Below are 18,151 nucleotides of genomic sequence, written 5' to 3'. Positions count from 1 at the left end.
TATATGCAAGGACCAACAACCTTTTGACACCATTAATGACAGTGGGTTTAGACACATGTTGCATGTGTTTGAGTCTCGTTATACTCCTCCGGACCGGAAGACTATTGCATTGAACCATATTCTTACCATGTACGATACTGTCAAAGCATATATTACAAAACAAATTGCTGATGATGTCCAGTACTTCAGCATCACAACAGACCTGTGGTCTTCACAAGCTAGACACAGCTACATAGCTGATACACTCCATTATTTGACAGTGTCATTTGAAATGAGGTCACATTTGAGACAAAGGAGTTTGCAGCAGCTCATACCGGTGAATTGATAACTGAGGCATTGGAAGAAGTGCTGTCTGAATGGAATTTAAGTCATGAAAAGTTAGTGGCTGCAACCACAGATAATGGGTCCAATCTTGTTCGTGCCATGGATTTGTTAGGTTGGACACGTATCAGTTGTTTCAGCCATACAATTCAGCTTGCTATTGAAAAAGTTATGGACATTCCACAAGTAAGTAGAGCTGTTGCTTGTTGTAAACAGTTAGTGGGACATTTCAATCATTCTTCAAAGTCATCATACCTATTAAAGCAAAAACAGTATGACTTGAAACATAAACAACATCGTTTGATCCAGCCTGTGGCCACCAGATGGAATTCTTCTTACTATATGATGGAGTGCATCTTAGAACAGCAGCAGCCTCTCTCAGCCACCCTATCACAGCTACGAAAAAGTGATCTTATGCCTACAGGTTCAGTAATTAGCACAATGTATGATTTTGTCCAATTCATGAAACCCTTTGTAGAAATGATCGAAGCTATTGGGAGTGAGAAATGGGCTTCCATTTCATCAGTTCGACCACTTCTTTATCAGATAACAAACAAATATTTACTTTGCTCTGAGGATGACAGTCCTTTGGTGAAACAAATGAAACAACAAATGATAACCAAGGTGAATGAGTATTATGGAGATGGTTGTGACTTGGAAGTTTTAAATAAATGTATACTACTAGATCCTAGATTTAAAAATGTTTCATTTGCATCTAGTGACATTCTACTTGATCAACTAACAGAAGTAGCCAGAAACAGAGTGAGTGTTGCTGCCACTGCTTCTAGCTCACACGTACCCTCATCAATTGCCATCACCTCTAGTACTCCTGTGTCAAGGCATAAAGAAGGAAAGGTAATGAAATTATTAACTGACATTGTTCACACTCCAGATGATTCTCTTACTAACCCTTCAGAAAAAGTTAGCATAGAATTACAAAGGTACTTGTCCGATGTCATCACAGATCAATACGATGAAAAAGGACGATTGGATCCTTTGAAGTGGTGGCAATTGAATGGTGTTCGTTATCCCTGTGTTACAGTACTTACTAGGAAGTATTTGTCAATACCAGCTACGTCTGTACCATCAGAGAGAGCGTTCAGCTTGACCGGCCACTTAGTCAATGAAAAAAGAGCAAGTCTTTTACCCGTTACAGTGAATATGCTTTCTTTCTTAGCTGGTAATTTAAAATGACATTGTGATGTTTGTTTGTTTTTTGTTGTTAATACTCACCTTGTAACCATTGGGTACTTTTTTTTCTTGTTCTGTGTAACTTATTACAGTTTTGAAAATTATGTTAAGTGTGATCTAGTAACTATCGCAGTACTATCGCCTATCGTGAACATAATGTTTATTATCGTTTTGACATGCAAAATGTTACTATCGCCCAGCACTACTATTTAAGACAAGTTAAAAGTAACCCATTTTTTTGGGTTATTTTGTCTGTAACTCAGGCAACCCATTTAAATGGTTACAGCAACCCTTTAAATTAACAGTTAAAACAGCCCACTGTACTTCTAGGTATATTTAACCAAACAATGGTTTTAATAGACTGATTTACACAAAAGAGAAAACAACTGGTGAAGGAGCTAATAACCATGCAAGAAAAGCTAAATTAACCCAATTTTGGGGGTTATTTTGTCTGTAACTAGTAAATATAACCCAGTCAACCAATAGGTAGATTTAATCAACAGTATAGTAAAATACCTATAATGCAATTGCGAAGTAACTACGTAAGGGGAAAGTAACCATTCAAGAAATGGTTACAGTAACCCAAATATTTGGTTTGATTTTCCTGCGAACTTGACTACCCATTCCAATTATGCCGGCATAATTTCAAGCATAATAGGCTAGCAAAAGCATCTATGCCAGCATAATAGGACAATTTTCAAGATTTTTAATTCAATGTGCAATGTGCGTACCAAAATACAGAGTACACTATGCCTTAATACTGCATTTAATAACAAGAAAATGTGCAATGTTATTGTTTTTTGGCTGATTATTTACACTTCATGGAAAAAATAGAGATACTTTAATAGAGCAGTCACTTACTCAGAATACAACAGTCAGGAAAGACTGATATACTGTAATAAAACAGCCAAATCTAGAGCACAATCTTGATTTTGAAAGCAAAATTTTGAGCATACAATAGGCTGAATTTCTGAGCACTGCTACATGCTCAATAACTATAATAGGCTATTTTCAAAGCATAATTGGCTCAAGTCTACATTTCAATACTTTGATATACTTTAAGCCAATCATTATGCTCAGGTTGATACATCCAATACACGACGTATTATCATACAGTACGATAGTACTATATAGTAGGGGCAGCGAATATGTGGGCATGGTCCACAAAACTAAATCTGCCAAAAATCGTCTTCACAAATCTTTCACGGGCTTGACAGTATAGGTCAGCTATAGTCAAGAACAAATGTGTCTTCAGAATGACCGAAAGCGTTTTCAACGATGTGCTACAAAATTTAAAAAAATTATTTTTGCAAATTTTCCACTACTTCACTGCCTGCCTGATGCATTCAGTCAAGCATAGCGGAAAACTGTATGGCTATACAGCTACAGCCTTACTTCTTCGGCGGAAACGCTTCGGATTTGGTAGCAAAAAAACCTTTCACAATATTAATTGTCTTACTGTTTCACTTTTGATCCTTCTTTGTCATGGCCATCGCTCATCGGTATAGCTTCCATCAGACCACACAATCATTGTGCCCCAAAATATTAGAATACACTTGTTACTGCACCTAACACCCAGGTGATTTTAAAACCGTGGCACAGAATTCAGCGCTTTTGTCTGCATGTTCCTCAATCTGTTCTGCTACCCAGTGTTAAGAATCTACATGCATGTAAGAGTTGGTGTTTGTATCTATAGATACAAACAATAGACTAAACAAGTGCACTTTAAACTAATAGAATACAAGTCCGTCTATGTAGCCCAGTCAACATATACACCTTGTTACTGATGATATTTTTAAGTTTCTTTCATAAGTGGTCTGGGAACGAGGCTTCAACAGTTCAAGTTTTCCTGGGTTGCACTCTTACCATATGCCCCACCAGTATGCAGCTGCTATCCTATGTAATACAATAACAGCGCATTGAAATTGCTATATAATGTGATTTGTGTGTATGTTTACCAAAAAAGTACACAAACAAGTGTAAGAAAAAATAGGAATTTTCAGTATGAGTATTCTCATACAGTAGGACCTCCATTATCCTAACACCTGAATCACAAAAGTGTTCAGATAAGTGAATTTAATCCAAAATAGCCATGCAAGCTGTAAAAAAAAATGCGGCCCTCAGAAAAGCTATGCATGGTTGGCGGCCAAGAAATGGCTGTGATGGTAAAAATTTTAATAATAACAATTCAGGTGAACTTGGTGCTGCTTGGTCTTGGCACAAAATTACCTAAATTGTCGTTATTAAAATTTTTACCATTAACCTACCATCACAGCCATTTCTTGGCCGCCACCTTGGATTTCATCTTTTTTCACCATAGCTTTTCTGAGGGCCGCACTTTTTTTTATAGCTTGGCTGCTTTGGATTAGATTTCACTTCTTTTTGTATTTGTATACCCCAAAGCCGGCCTATGCCGGCTTTAGGGCTTTTCTTTACCACAGGAAGAAAAAGATGAAGGAGATTTTAAATACTTTAGCTAATTCAGATTTTATCAGTAAATGTACAAATATATATAATCCATACACTTATTGCATGTCAATTATTCCCTACAGATAGCTGGTTTGCAGCTGATCTCTCTACTGGGTGACTTGAAATGTAGCTGAACTCTATACAGGGTGATTTGTTTGTAGATGAACTCTCTACAGGATTCTCTCTACAGGGTGATTTGTTTCTATAGTTGAACTCTATGCAGAGTTATCTGTTTGTAGTTGAACTCTCTACAGGTTGATTTGTTTGTAACTGAACTCTCTACAGGGTGAATGATCTGTTCTGATGTCTCTATAGGGTGATTTGTTTTTGTAGCTGAACTCACTACAGGGTGATCCTTCTAGCTGATCTCTCTACAGGATGCTAAACTATACATGTATCTGCAGGGTGATTTGTTTGTAGTTGAACTCTCTACAAGGTGATCCTTATAGGTAATCTCTCTACAGGATGACTTGTTTCTAGCTGAACTCTCTACAGGGTGATTTGTTGGTAGCTGAACTCTCTACAATGTGACTTCTTCGATAGCTGAACTCTCTACAGAGTGACTTGTTTGTAGCTGAATTCTCTACAGGGTGATTTGTTTGCAGCTGAACTCTCTACATGATGGTTTCTTTGTAGCTGAACTCTCTATATAAGGTACCTTCTTAGCTGATCTTTCTACAGGGTGAATTGTTTGTAGCTGAACTCTCTACAAGGTGATCCTTCTAGCTCATCTCTCTACAGGATGACTTGTTTCTAGCTGAACTCTCTATAGGGCGATTTGTTTGTAGCTGAATTCTCTACAGGGTGATCTGTTTGTAACTTAACTCGGGTAATTTGTTTGTAGCTGAACTCTCTACATGGTGGTTTCTTTGTAATTGAACTCTCTACAAGGTGACTTCTTCTAGCTGAACTCTCTACATGGTAGTTGCTTTGTAGCTGAACTCTCTACAAGGTGACTTCTTCTAGCTGATCTCTCTACGTGGTGACTTGTTTATATAGGTGAACTCTCTACAGGGTGACTTGCCTGTAGCAGATAACTGTTTGTAGCTGAATTGTCTATCAGATTAACTGTTTGTAGCTGAATTCCCTACAGAATAACTTGCAATGTAATATAATTCTATAATGGAGTAAGTTATAAATGTAGCTGAATGCTCTATTAGGGTGACTGTTCTATTAGAGTATCTCGATCTTGCATTTGCTACACGTATATAGTTGCTTTTCAAATCATAACTCAGTGGTTTGTAATCCGATTCTTCTGCAGTACTGCAAGGACTTTCTATGATGATTATTCCAGCTACATACTGATTTTCAGCTCATTGCTCTAAGCGGTTTTCCTGGTAGACGTGATAACTAATAGTTTTTTAAACCAGGCACGCCCACAGCCGGACGAAGGCCGGCTGTGGGCACACGCCTGGTTTACTGAAATTATCTTCGTAAAAGTGCGTGTGTGTACCTATCTACCTATCTATGTTTGTCCGTACGCACCCACATGAGCAAAATCACTAAATAATAGTAAAAGCAGCTTTTACGTAAGAAGTAAAACTGAAATGACGTTATACTAAACTTCTGCACAGGTCAACTTTGCTCTGAGGTCGTTTCTTTTTGGCGGACTGAAATACGGGTGTGGCGACTTTCCTCAGACTACCTTCCCCTTGAGGTTTTCAGACGTTTAGCAATTGAAAAACAACAGTGCAGGCCTCATACACTACTAGGAATAGCCTATCGCTTAGAATTGAAAGGGGGAGTATCCCTTACGTGCACGAACAAAATGAAGAGCAGCTTTGAGGCTGTCGAGGGAAAAAACATGTTAGTCACAATATAAAACAATTTAGAAGATACTTCTGTGCGTAATATGTTGGTAAAAGCGGTTTGTTTACCAAACGCTTCCTTAGCAGAGCATAGCAACGTAATTGAACGAATTACGAATATTTCATGAATTACAAAATACAAGAATTAGCTAATATTATTGCACAACCCAAAACTAACCTATTGTAAAAATATTAATAGCAATACATAGTTGGTTAATGCAAAGTAGCATATACTGTCTATAGTTAATTCCAGATGAGTTAGCTATAGGGTCATTCCATACCAAATCAACCCAAAAAAATCCTGACCCCTTCGGATTTTCATGAAATTTGACATAGACATGGACTCTACTAAGAAACTTTATCACACCAAAATTTGGCCCATTCTATTGATCACACTTTAAGATATGACCGCTCAAAGTTTATTAGAAAATATTACAGCAGCTTACACAGGTTTAATAAAATGGACATAACTTTGTCAGTGATTTCCACAGAAACTTTCTGTTTAGATTTTTAGAATGCTGATTAAATTCGCTTTCAAGTGATGTATAATTCATTATAATTACCCAAAGGAAAAGATCAGATCACAAAAACGTGACTTTTTCCTTTGATCTTAATTATTTCAAAAATGGATATTTTAATTGCTTTTATTTTTGTTCAAATATTCTTCTAATAGCCTTCTTTCATGCCAGTAAGTTTGAAGTTGGGATGGCAAGTAGATTATGAGTTAAGGCTACATAAGTAATTCTTATTGATGTTTACATGCTACAGGGGGTATAACTATAACTGTAGTATGGAATGATTGGAATAGAATGTGGTTACACATACAGTTAGAGGCATAGTACACAGGTATAATCACGAGATAAAACATAAGTATTAATACTCTCCATTGCTGAAGGCACACCAATATACCCATTTTATGGTTATCAATGCAGTTATGATAACTGGTGAAAATACCGTCAAAAGTCCATAGCTAATAGAGATTTTGTACCATATATTGGTGCTTAAGTTTGGTGAAGAAAATAGTTTGACAAAATTGTGAAACTTCATAATAGGAGGGTTTTAATTTGGTAAAAGTAACCAAATTTGCCGAACAATTTCTCCGCTAAGCTTTTCTGTTATTATTTTGTATAGTGTTTGTCCCACATGCATAGGCGTAGCAACCAGGGTGGGGAGGGGGCTGGAGCCCCCCTAATGATTTCTATGTTTAGTGTGCAAAAAGATCAAAGTACTCTAATAGAATAGTCAGCTGCTGTTATAGAGCAGAGTCATTGTACAAAATTGTCTGCAGAATTGATATCAGAAGGCAAAATTTTCCTGTGGGGGCATGCTCCCAGACTCCCCTACAGGGGTTGTGTTCGCATGTTTATACTGTCCTTTACAACCACCTGGAATAGAACCCCCCATCAAAAAATATTTAGCTACGCCTATGACATGTATAATTTCTTTTGCGGGATCTGTATGTAATGCTTTTTGATGTAATAACTATACTTCATAAAGTCACAAGGAAAACTCCAGATGGGGAACAACACAGACTATAACATAATAGCATTGCCTTGTCATCAGAGATACTATAGTAATGTAGGTGGTAGAGTACAGACTGTCTGTGGGATCAAGACCTCTATATATTTACTCTGTATATCAGCATGAATTTTCAAAAATGTATTGCACCAGTAACACTTAGAAGCTGTACCACTGGAATACTTCATATATGGACATCAACATAGACAAAAGCATTATTGCATATTTACCAAAAGATAAATTTGTAAAAGAATATTTTATTGTCTGAAATTTGAGTATCAGTGGGTTACATTTATTGCTGGACATACATACGTATAGTAGTTCACCATCAGACACTGTATTCTGATTAATCTTTATTGACTGTACAACACCAATGGTGGTACTATATATGTCCAGCAATGAATGGAATCCATGCACTGATATACTAGAATACTTAACTATATTTTCACCAAATCCTACCACTTCACACACTTTTTGTGTTGCTTTTCATGAACTAATGAACGAAATTTAGACCACTTACCTTAGATTATCATATTTTTAAAATTGATAAATTTTAGTCTGCATAGATTAAGCAGTATACGTATACGTATACGTATACACTATATACCCAGTCAAATAAGCTATGCTAAGTAACTTTTGCACTACAATAATAATAATAATAATAATATATATTTAGTGAAAAGAAGTTGGATCCCTATGCAAGTATGTAGTTTTTGATGTGTATTTAGCTTTTCACATAATTGCTTGCATAACTTATTCTAAAGTGGTAATCAAAACGCCCTGTAACTTTTTTTTGCTGTACCATAGGTGAACACTAAGTGTTGTAAGTGTACTGTAGGATATCTTAAACTGCCACTGACTTGAATTTTTCATGAAAAATCAGGAGTTGTCTCATACTCAATTTGCCAAAATTCAAGAAATTGGTTTACGTACATTACCAGTGTCCAATTGTGTGTAACCACTCCAAATTTCATGGTCACAGCATATTATATTACTGAGTTACAAAATTTTAAAAACATTACCAGATTTTGGAACAGTACACTAATCCCATCTGGAGTTTTCTTTGCACTGGCACTTTCTTGTGATTTTATGAAATGTAGCTGTTATGTCAAAAAACTTTGCATACAAATCTTACAAACAAATCATACATGTAAAAGACGCTATACGAGAAGTTTGGCAGGGGAGTTGTTTGGTGAAGAAATGAAAACTAAAACCCTTTTCCTTACCAAACTTACAGTACCATAAGATAATTTACCACCAAACCTCCCCAATATAATTATGGTATACAACCTCTATTATGGACTTTGACAATATTTACACCAGTTGTCATAACTGCATTGATATACGTAACATGGGTATATTAGTGTGGAGAGTATTAATACTTCTGTTTAATGTTGTGATTATACCTGTGTACTATGCTTCCAACTGTATGTGTAATACAACTTGACCACATTCTTGTGAGATTCCAATCATTCCATACTATAATTGAATTTAAAAGTTTGTATTGTTATAGTAGTGTTCATAGTTATACCCCCTGTAGCATGTAAACATCAATAAGAATTATGTATCTCATAATCTACTTGTCACCCCAGCTTCAAACTTACTGGCATGAAAGAAGGCTGTTCGAAGAATATTTGAACAAAAAATAAAAGTAATTAAAGTATCCTTTTTTAAAGTAATTAAGATCAAAGGAAAAAGTCACATTTTTGTGGTGTGACCTTTTCCTTTAGGTAATTATAATAAATTATATATCACTTGAAAGACAAAGCATTCCACAAATCTAAACAGAAAGGTTTGCCTGCTGTACTTCCATCAAGCCCTGCCATTGTTGCTCCACCAGTTCCACAAGCCAAGGCACAACTGCCCAAGCTAACCTTACCAAAATTCAATGCACAACAATGAAGCAATCTCCAAGGTGGACAAGTTCGATTACTTGAATTCTCTATTAGAAGGCACAGCATACAAGACAGTACAGGGACTACCCTTAACAGAGAGCAACTATGATTCTGCTGTTGCAATGTTGAAGGATCGCTTTGGTGATCCACAGCAGATCATCTGTGCCTATATGAAAGGATTAATGAAAGTTGCAAATTGTGTGAATGAGTGGCCTAGTTCCCTTAATGTTGTTTTTGATAAGATTATGGTGCACATTCGAGACCTTGAAGCATTGGATGCTACGTATGAACAATATGGGAGTTTTCTTATCCCAGCTAACGACTTCCATCAGAGAATTGCTCGAGAAACCGGCAAGGAGGCGTGACAATGTACTCCAGATAATAAAACAGCAAGTGGAAGCCAAAAAGTGAGTGAAAGGACACCTATTAGCAACTCAAAGACAGCTCCTGTGCCACTTCGAGTCCCTCCCACAGTTAGCTCTTTTATGTCCCACCACCATAAGCTCCAGTGTGTGTTCTGTGAAGGGGATCATTTTTTGGCTTCATGCATGAAGGGTACTGAAATGAAGGATCGCAGGGATATTTTATTGAAGGCTGGGCGGTGCTTTAATTGTTTGAAGTTACGCCATAAGTCAAAGGATGGTGACAGCCCCAAGAATTGCCAGTACTGCAACCAATGTCATCATCAGTCCATTTGTGATATATGTAGATGGAGTAACCATCGTAGGAGTGCCTTTTTGTGGTTTGAAAGGAATCGAGATAAAGACCATGGAGATGTGACACAAAACCCAACCTGTGTCAAAATTACGCGATCGATTTTTATGAAAAACAAGTTGATGTTGTGCTACTTCTAAAAACCAGGCGCCATGCAGCTATAGGGTCATTCCGTACCAAATCAACCAAAAAAAATCCTGACCCCTTCGGATTTTCAAGAAATTTGGCATAGACATGGACTCTACTAAGAAACTTTTCACACCAAAATTTGGCCCATTCTATTGATCTCCCTTTAAGATATGACCGCTCAAAGTTTATTAGAAAATATTACAGCAGCTTACAAAGAAACAGTAGAAGATTGTTTTATCTCAAATTTACAATCTAACCCTAGCAATAATAGTTTCAGACTCATTCATCTCAGTTTCTATAGCTTCCACTTCACAGAAGCTCAGTATCTTCTTGTCCATGTCACTAAGCAACTTCAAGTTTTCATTAAATTGTTGTTTTATAAGTTAGCTTGTTGTGCTGTTCAGGAGTCAGCTAATTACTAAATATGCCTTCTGCTTCGTGAACAAGTTTTGTAACTACGCCACAATGTCCGCCACGGATGGCACATTACCTCTCCAGAGAGTGGGCGGTTTCTTCAGACACTATCACACTAAAAATGGATCAAGAACACAACAGTTAACACGAACAAAATCTCTCGTCTTAGCTGGTACCGTTAATAGACTGCCACGGTACCACAACTTTTTAGCGGTTAGTTAAGAATACGACTAAGGCTTTCAACAAATTTTCATGGCGAGTTCCAACTGGAAATCAGATCAGAATCCTATCTATTATTATTAGACAATGGCATGTCAAGAATGCTTTGATATTTGCAAAGTATGCAGGGTTTTTATTCTAGTAAGACACCTGTAAACAGGTGGAACCTAAATCTGTAGTGTAGAAAGCTGTAACAGCACTCAGACACTCGTCATAGTTTTCCCCTTTGATAGACCTAACTAATAAATCTTCCAACTGTTCATATAGCTTATAGCCAGGTTGATCAAATCTTTCCTTAATGCCAGATATCACCAAGTCAAGGGCTTCGTAGTACTGTTGCCTAAAGAATGATCACAAAATTCTGGCTCAGCAATTCCATCATCATATCTCCTCGGAGCTCGTCTTTTCCTTGGCAATTTAGGTGCTTCCACGTCCAGAGGCTGGCGAGCTCTTTCCATCTTTTGCCAAAACAAGCCATAGCACTCATCATTTCGAATACTCTGTAGAGTGGTAACTGTCATTGCTGCTATCCTCTGCCCAGCAGCTGCATACAAGGTATTGATTGGATTGCAGAGTCTTACTCAAGTTGTCACTGTGTTGCAAAAGTAAATATCCTAGTTGAATTCCAAAGTATGTCCTGAAAGTTTTAAATTGAGATTCTACACCAATTATGCGAGCCTTCATAGATGGGTCAGATGTTTGATCTTTAGATGCTTCCCATAGCTTCTGCAACACAGTGTAATTGTCAAGAACAGACTTGAAAGATGCTGCCCTTACCGTCCACCTTGTGGGACACAGTACACGGAAGCCTGGGGTATCAGGGGCTAGCTCACTTTTCAGCTTTTCAAACTACATCTCTTTTAGGAGAATACTTGATCAGCTTCGTCACTTCAAAGATAAGATCTAAGGCATCTTTCGTGACTTTACACCCTTTCATAGTGTCACTAATAGCTAAATTCAGTGAGTGACCGTAACAATGTGTAAAAACTGCTCTTGGCTCGTCATCAAGTAATTGCTTAGCAACTACACTTTTAGGACCTCTCATAGTGCTGGCCCCATCATAGCACTGACCCCTACATTTGTTCATTGAAAGATTGAGCCGTTTAAGTCTCAAGCAGGTACAAGCCAATGAATTCCTCGTGTGCTTCTAGATAAGAGTCAACCCATCTGACACATACCACTAACTTCTCCCTGTTGGCAGCGTCAGTGCATTCATCACACATAATGCAGAAATACCTAACCGCAGCTAGGTCAGTAAAGATCTTCCGCAACACAGTTATTGCCATCACTTTAAGTAACTCATCTTGGATATCATGAGAGGTATACTTATTTGCTTTCTTTGCTATCCACTCAGGGATTCTAGGGTCATCCAACCCACGTAATTTCAAGAGCTGCAGAAAATTTGAGTTACTTTCATCGCCATCACCCCTAAATGCCAGTCCCTGTCGTGCAAGGAAAGCAACATTGGAAAGTATCTTCAATAAACATTGCCTGCTGTCCCTCTTTTCTTTAGCATGCCCTGTAGATATCATTTCACCAACATCTGGATATAGCACAGGTATGTCTACAACTAGCTGTAATGCAGTTTTATGAGTTACTGAGGACTGGTGATCCCTGAACGAAATTGTGGCATCTTTCCAGTTCTTAAAACCTACATTTGTAAAGGAAGAGTCGCCTCTGCTCTGTTTCATTCCTTTGTGCTTCATCGCTGTTATGCAGACGTGACAAAAAACAACATCGTCGGTTGATCGGTAGTGTAACCAAGGCCACGCTGTAAACCAATCAGCTTGGCTAGATCGCTGCACAACCTTCTTACCGAAATCCCACTTAGGAAACACAAAGATTGGTGGCGGATGTGCTGGTTTTACTGGAACGTCAGCCAATGCGGCAGTGAGCTTCAACTTCGACATTGCCATGCTACCGTTACATACCTAAAACCTAATTAGTCGTATGAATTTCTTTATTCTCAAATTTTTTTTTATTCAGTTCTCAAAAATTGGTCCGGCCGCAACCGGACTACTTCTGCCGGCCCTGACTTGGCTGGTCTCCTTTCCAATCTATACCAAGGTCTTTTCCAATTCCAACAAGAATTGAACTAAGTGTCCTTCCATTCATTTCATCAATTGGCTGAGGTAAAGTTGGCAGAACCAGTTTAGGAGGTGACATATCCTCTTGGGGCCTTGGGGCTGGTGTTGTAGCATATTAAGAAACTCTTGCTTCCTGTTCTTTACAATACTAGCCATTCGTTTGTCTCCAACAACATAAAGATCTCCAGTCCAAAAGAAACAAGCTTGGTATTTCTCAAGGTCTCCAATCTCCTTAGTAATAACATCAACTCTCCTTTAGGAGTCTCTTGAAATCGTCTTGTTTTCGGATGCCATTATCAGTTACCAAAAATCAGCTATTGAATAATGGTGAATATTTATATTTCTCAAACAGCTGATCCTTGCAAAACAACGAGCTTATACAGGTATAACTGCTCATAGGGGAAAATCTTTACAGGTCTTTTGACTTTTGTAAAATCTCTCAGCCAAGGAATATTAAAGCAAAATCTCACATGACCATATACTTAAGTTTGCAATCTAATCTACATAATTTTGTTTTGGACCTAATCATTACCTTTGAAGAGCCATGAAGATAGGTAGGAGTTATATGCACCTAATATTCAGTAGTTACCAGGGCCGGAGCCCACGGTCCGGCATTGGCCGGACCACTTTTCATCTTTATTAATTAAAACTTGATGAATTACATTTGACTGTGGTTTTGAGTTGAATTGCACGTGCAAGCCGGTAGTTAACTTCCGCGGTCCGCGTATTAACATGGCAACAGCTAATTTTCCTAGTGCTCCGCATCAACCAGCAAGACTAAGTATCCCAAAGCGATCTTTTGGGAAGAAAGCTGTAGCCTTACGCGCGTTTCAAGCGTCATGGTTTAGCATGTGGAAGTGGATACACTATGACGAAACGAATGATAGAGCATGCTGTTTCTATTGTGTGAAGGGATTCAAAGAGGGCAAGCTGAAGGTACCTAACGCTGATCCAGCATTTGTAAGTGCATACAAAGATTATAGAGTCTCTGACTAGAGTGGCCTCCATTCTACTAGCTATAGCTAGTTGTTACGTAGCTATAGCTACTGTACGTACGTTTGACAATTTTTATTGTAAGTGAAAATAAATGCATAATGTGATTTATGTAGGTATCAAAAGGATTTTGCAATTGGAAGGATGGGACATTGAGTTTCAGAAAGCATGAACTAAGTGCATGCCACAAGGAAGCCATCGAGGTTATGGGTACTTTGCCAGCAACTGTGAAAGATATTACAGAACTATCATCACAAAGCCATGCTAATCAAAAGGCAAAAAATCAACAGTTATTTCTTCAAATCTTGTCAAGCCTTAAATTCTTAGCCCGCCAAGGCTTGCCCCTTAGAGGTGATAAGGATGAGAAAGATGGAAATTTTATGCAAGTCCTTAAGCTGAAATCAGAAAACAACCCAGCTATAGCTGATTGGTTAGAGCAAACACATCCAAAGCACACAAGTCATCAAATTCAAGATGAAGTCCTTGGGATAATGGCAGAACATGTCATCACGAAGATCTCTTCTAGTATTCACGATGCCCCTTTTATTTCAATAATGAGTGATGAAACAACCGATATAACACAGTTGACGATTGTCATCCGTTGGGTAACAGATGATTTCGAAGTTCATGAGGAGTTTGTTGGGCTATATGTTGTACCATCAATCGATTCAAATACCATTTTTGCCAAAATAATCAGTGTTCTTGAACTATTAAATTTGTCAGTGACTAAAATACGTGGCCAATGCTATGATGGAGCTAGCTCAATGTGTGGAATCAGAAATGGTGTAGCTAAACAAATAATGGATCTAGAGCCTAGGGCTCTTTATACTCACTGCTATGGCCATTCTCTTAATTTGGCCGCTAGTGATGTAGTAAAACAGTCCAAAATTTTACAAGATGCACTGGATACTACCAGAGAAATAACAAAACTCATAAAGTACTCCCCACGAAGAGATAACATTTTTCAAGGCATACAGGACACGATGTCAGCTACAGAGAACTTACCTGGAATCTGGGTGCTCTGTCCGACTAGATGGACTGTGCGAGCAGATTCCCTTGCAAGTGTAATTAAGAATTACACAGTATTACAAAGCACTTGGGAAGAGGCTCTCGATGCTACCAAAGACAGTGAAACCAAAGCCCGTATTCAAGGAGTAGCATCACAAATGCTTACTTTCAAGTTTCTTTTTGGCACTATGTTAGCTGAAATGGTTTTAAAACACACTGATAACCTTAGTCGCACATTGCAACACAAGGCCATGTCTGCAGCTGCTGGCCAGAAAGTAGCTCAAATGACTGTGCAAACATTGCAATCAATACGAAATGATGAATCTTTTCACTTGTTTTGGGAAAAAGTATCTTTGTTTGCAAACTCCTTGGAAGTGGATGAGCCACAATTACCTCGTCGCCGCAAACGACCTAATCGATATGAAGAAGGAACTTCAACAGGTGACTTTCCAAGCAATCCAAAGGAGGTCTTTTGCCCGCAGTACTTTGAGGCTATTGATTTGGTCACTGCATGCATCAAAGATCGATTTGATCAACCAGGCTACAAAGTATACCACCAAGCAGAGGAGCTAATTTTAAAAGCTAGCAGGAAGGAAACATTTAATTCAGAATTAGAATTTGTCATCAAATTTTACAAAGATGACTTTGAACAATGTCTGTTGGAGGCACAACTTTCTACCTTTGGACTGGACTTTAAGTATGATGGCAAATCTAATATCAGCATCCTTGATGTAAAGGAGTACTTTCAGTCTCTTTCCACAAGTTATAGGGCTTTGTTGTCAGAAGTCAGTCGTTTGTTACAAATAATATTAGTAATGCCTGCAACCAATGCCACATCAGAACGTTCCTTCAGTGCTTTAAGGAGGGTAAAAAGCTACCTTAGAAATTCCATGGGGCAAGCAAGGCTCAACTCCCTTATGGTGCTCCATGTACATAAAGAGTTAACAGATGAATTAAATCTTAAAAATGTGGCAAATCAATTTGTCAGTCGACGTGAGTCTAGACTCACTTTATATGGACAGTTTAATTAATAATATAGTTATACTATGACTGACATGTACGGTGATGTACCTGTATCATATACATGTATCCACAAAATTAAATAAGTATCAATTTAATTAACAGTACTGCTGGAAAAGTTTTCCTTGTAACTTGACTGCCATTGTATATGCATAGAAGTGGCTAATACACAGTTTCATCATCATTCTGTAAAAGAAACAATACAGGTTACTGGTACTGTTCAAATAATAGCATGTAGCCATGCATAACAAGATAAAATTGAGCTAACATCTACTGTACATGTAACACAAAATTCTCAGGATCTATGTAGCTATAATGTCAATAAAGAGTTTTTTATGTTAAAATAGCCATCATAGAGTATCTAATTTTTTAAATTTTCCTGGGGGGGGGCATACCCCCAGACCCCCCTAGAATTCGCACACTGTGGTGAGTGTGCCCCCACCCTTAGCAAAATCTCTACCACTAGATGAAGATGGCCTGACCACTCAAAATCTCTGGGCTCCGGCACTGGTTACTATACCTTGGGTACCAGCATAAATCAATCTTTGAAGGCATAGTACCTGCAAGATCATTGGATGAAATTGCAATGCTCATCAGTTACCTTGGTTACCAGTATGATCACTCCTGCTGGTGCTACTGTGTGGTAGAGTCCAGTGCCTGATGTACACAAGATTATTAGGTAAAATTGTAATGTTCAACATTTACCTTGGTTACCGGTATGATCGCTACTGCTACTGTGTAGTAGTCCAGTTCCTGATGTACACAAGATTATTGGGTAAAAATTGTAATGTTCAACATTTACCTTGGTTACCAGTATGATCACTCCTGCTACTGCTACTGTGTAGTAGTCCAGTGCCTCACATACACAAGATTATTGGGTGAAATCATAATGCTCATCAGTTACCTTGGTTACTAGTATGATCACTAATGCTAGTGCTATTGGGTGGAATTACAGTATTCAGCAGTACAAACATACCATCAGAGCTACAATTTTCTTCATTGTTTAATTGAAACAGGACTTCTGCATTTTCTGCTGTAAAGTAACCACCATTGGAAATAGAGGTAAGGAATGATGCATTCAATTTTGTGAAACACTTAATACAGTCATGTATTTCATGGACACAATCAGATAATCTGAGCTATAACCATTGTGAAGCTGTAAAGAATAAGGCTTATTGATCAGGATTTTAATGATGATTGTTAATTTTGTATAAAACGTTGATCATTTCTTCCTCAAGTAATTGTAGCTCTTCTTCAGATTGGTAGTAAGTTGACAAATAAAGCGATTGCCTATAATCAAACAGGTCTTGGAATGAGAGGTGGTCTGCGCTCAGCCAAAATGACGACTCCCAAGTTAGTGACTTCATCCCCAAGAAACAGCATCACAATTACCAGCAACCTCATTATAAGCAACCATAAGACATCTGGAAACCAGACAACCTCATGGACATCCACTGTCATGATTGAGGAAACAGAAGCCAAATTTAAACTTGACACTAAGGCTGAAGCAACCGTTATCACTGAGGACACATACAAGTTGTTACCCAACATAGTGCTACAGAATCCAAAGAAAACCTTACATGGCCTTGCCAACCAGTCCCTGGCTGTTAGGCCAGTTTCAAGCTATGTTATGTCACAAACATAAGTCAGACGCTTTATGTGGTTTGGGGTTGAAAACAAACTTCTTGCAATTACGTCTCTGAACCTGTTGTGCAGAATGGATTCACTGGCTTGTGATTTAGATGTTGTCCATGAGGGATACCCTACATTGTTTAAACGCCTGGGAACTTTAGGTGATAGTACACTATGAAACTCAACGATGATGCCATGCCATACTCTCTGTGTACCCCCAGAAACGTGGCAATCCCACTAAGAGAAAAAGTCAGGGTAGAGCTTCGTCACATGGAGAATAATGGAGTTATCTGTAAAGTCACTGCATCTACTCCGTGGTGTGCTGGGATGGTGGTGGTACCAAAATGAGATGGAGCAGTTAGGATACGTGTTGACTTCAAGGTCTTGACTGAAAGCGTTCTGCGTGAGGTCTACCTGATACCCAATTCTAGCCCAGCTTGCAGGAGCCACCGTCTTCAGTAAGATCGATGCCAACAGCAGATTTTGGCAGATATCATTAGCAGAAGCATCCTGCCCTTTAAGGTGGCACTGAACCGATTAAGTCCAGCTGTACAAAACAATTTGTTTCGACCCACGTGCTTAATGAGCTATTTAGGGTGACCCAAAATTTTGCTAGTGTACAACTTGATCTACGCCTTAAAAGCTGTTATGATAGCATGTGATACTTTAGTTTAGTATACAAAGTTTCATGAAATAACACTCCTTCATTTTTCGTCTATAAGACTCAAGTTTT

At 38.2% G+C, this 18,151-nt stretch overlaps 3 protein-coding genes across 3 annotated transcripts; 2 read left to right on the top strand and 1 right to left on the bottom strand.

Annotated features, from left to right (window-relative positions):
• The first annotated feature begins 492 nt into the window (after positions 1-492).
• Positions 493-1,515, top strand: LOC136245186 (E3 SUMO-protein ligase ZBED1-like). Its single transcript, XM_066036687.1, has one exon. It carries the CDS (start codon positions 493-495, stop codon positions 1,513-1,515), a length of 1,023 nt encoding a protein of 340 aa, XP_065892759.1.
• Positions 1,516-11,781: 10,266 nt separating this feature from the next.
• Positions 11,782-12,594, bottom strand: LOC136245185 (zinc finger MYM-type protein 1-like). The gene has a single exon (XM_066036686.1). The coding sequence runs from the start codon at positions 12,592-12,594 to the stop codon at positions 11,782-11,784; it is 813 nt and encodes a 270-aa protein (XP_065892758.1).
• Positions 12,595-13,497: 903 nt separating this feature from the next.
• On the top strand, positions 13,498-15,797 carry LOC136245184 (zinc finger MYM-type protein 1-like). Its single transcript, XM_066036685.1, has 2 exons — positions 13,498-13,725; positions 13,875-15,797. Exons 1-2 carry the CDS (start codon positions 13,498-13,500, stop codon positions 15,795-15,797), a joined length of 2,151 nt encoding a protein of 716 aa, XP_065892757.1.
• The last annotated feature ends 2,354 nt before the right edge of the window (positions 15,798-18,151 follow it).

The sequence above is a fragment of the Dysidea avara genome, chromosome 15 (assembly GCF_963678975.1).
Source record: "Dysidea avara chromosome 15, odDysAvar1.4, whole genome shotgun sequence".
In the NCBI taxonomy this organism is placed as follows: Eukaryota; Metazoa; Porifera; class Demospongiae; order Dictyoceratida; family Dysideidae; genus Dysidea; species Dysidea avara.
The sequence above is the reverse complement of the archived record's forward strand: the minus strand, read 5'-3'. Positions and strand labels throughout refer to the sequence as shown.

Excerpts from the sequence above, each read along its gene's own strand:
- LOC136245186 (XM_066036687.1), top strand. The coding sequence starts at position 493 with ATGGACATTCCACAAGTAAGTAGAGCTGTTGCTTGTTGTAAACAGTTA.
- LOC136245185 (XM_066036686.1), bottom strand. The coding sequence starts at position 12,594 with ATGGCAATGTCGAAGTTGAAGCTCACTGCCGCATTGGCTGACGTTCCA.
- LOC136245184 (XM_066036685.1), top strand. The coding sequence starts at position 13,498 with ATGGCAACAGCTAATTTTCCTAGTGCTCCGCATCAACCAGCAAGACTA. Across the intron at positions 13,726-13,874 it reads CTAACGCTGATCCAGCATTT|GTATCAAAAGGATTTTGCAA; the intron begins GTAAGTGCATAC and ends TGATTTATGTAG.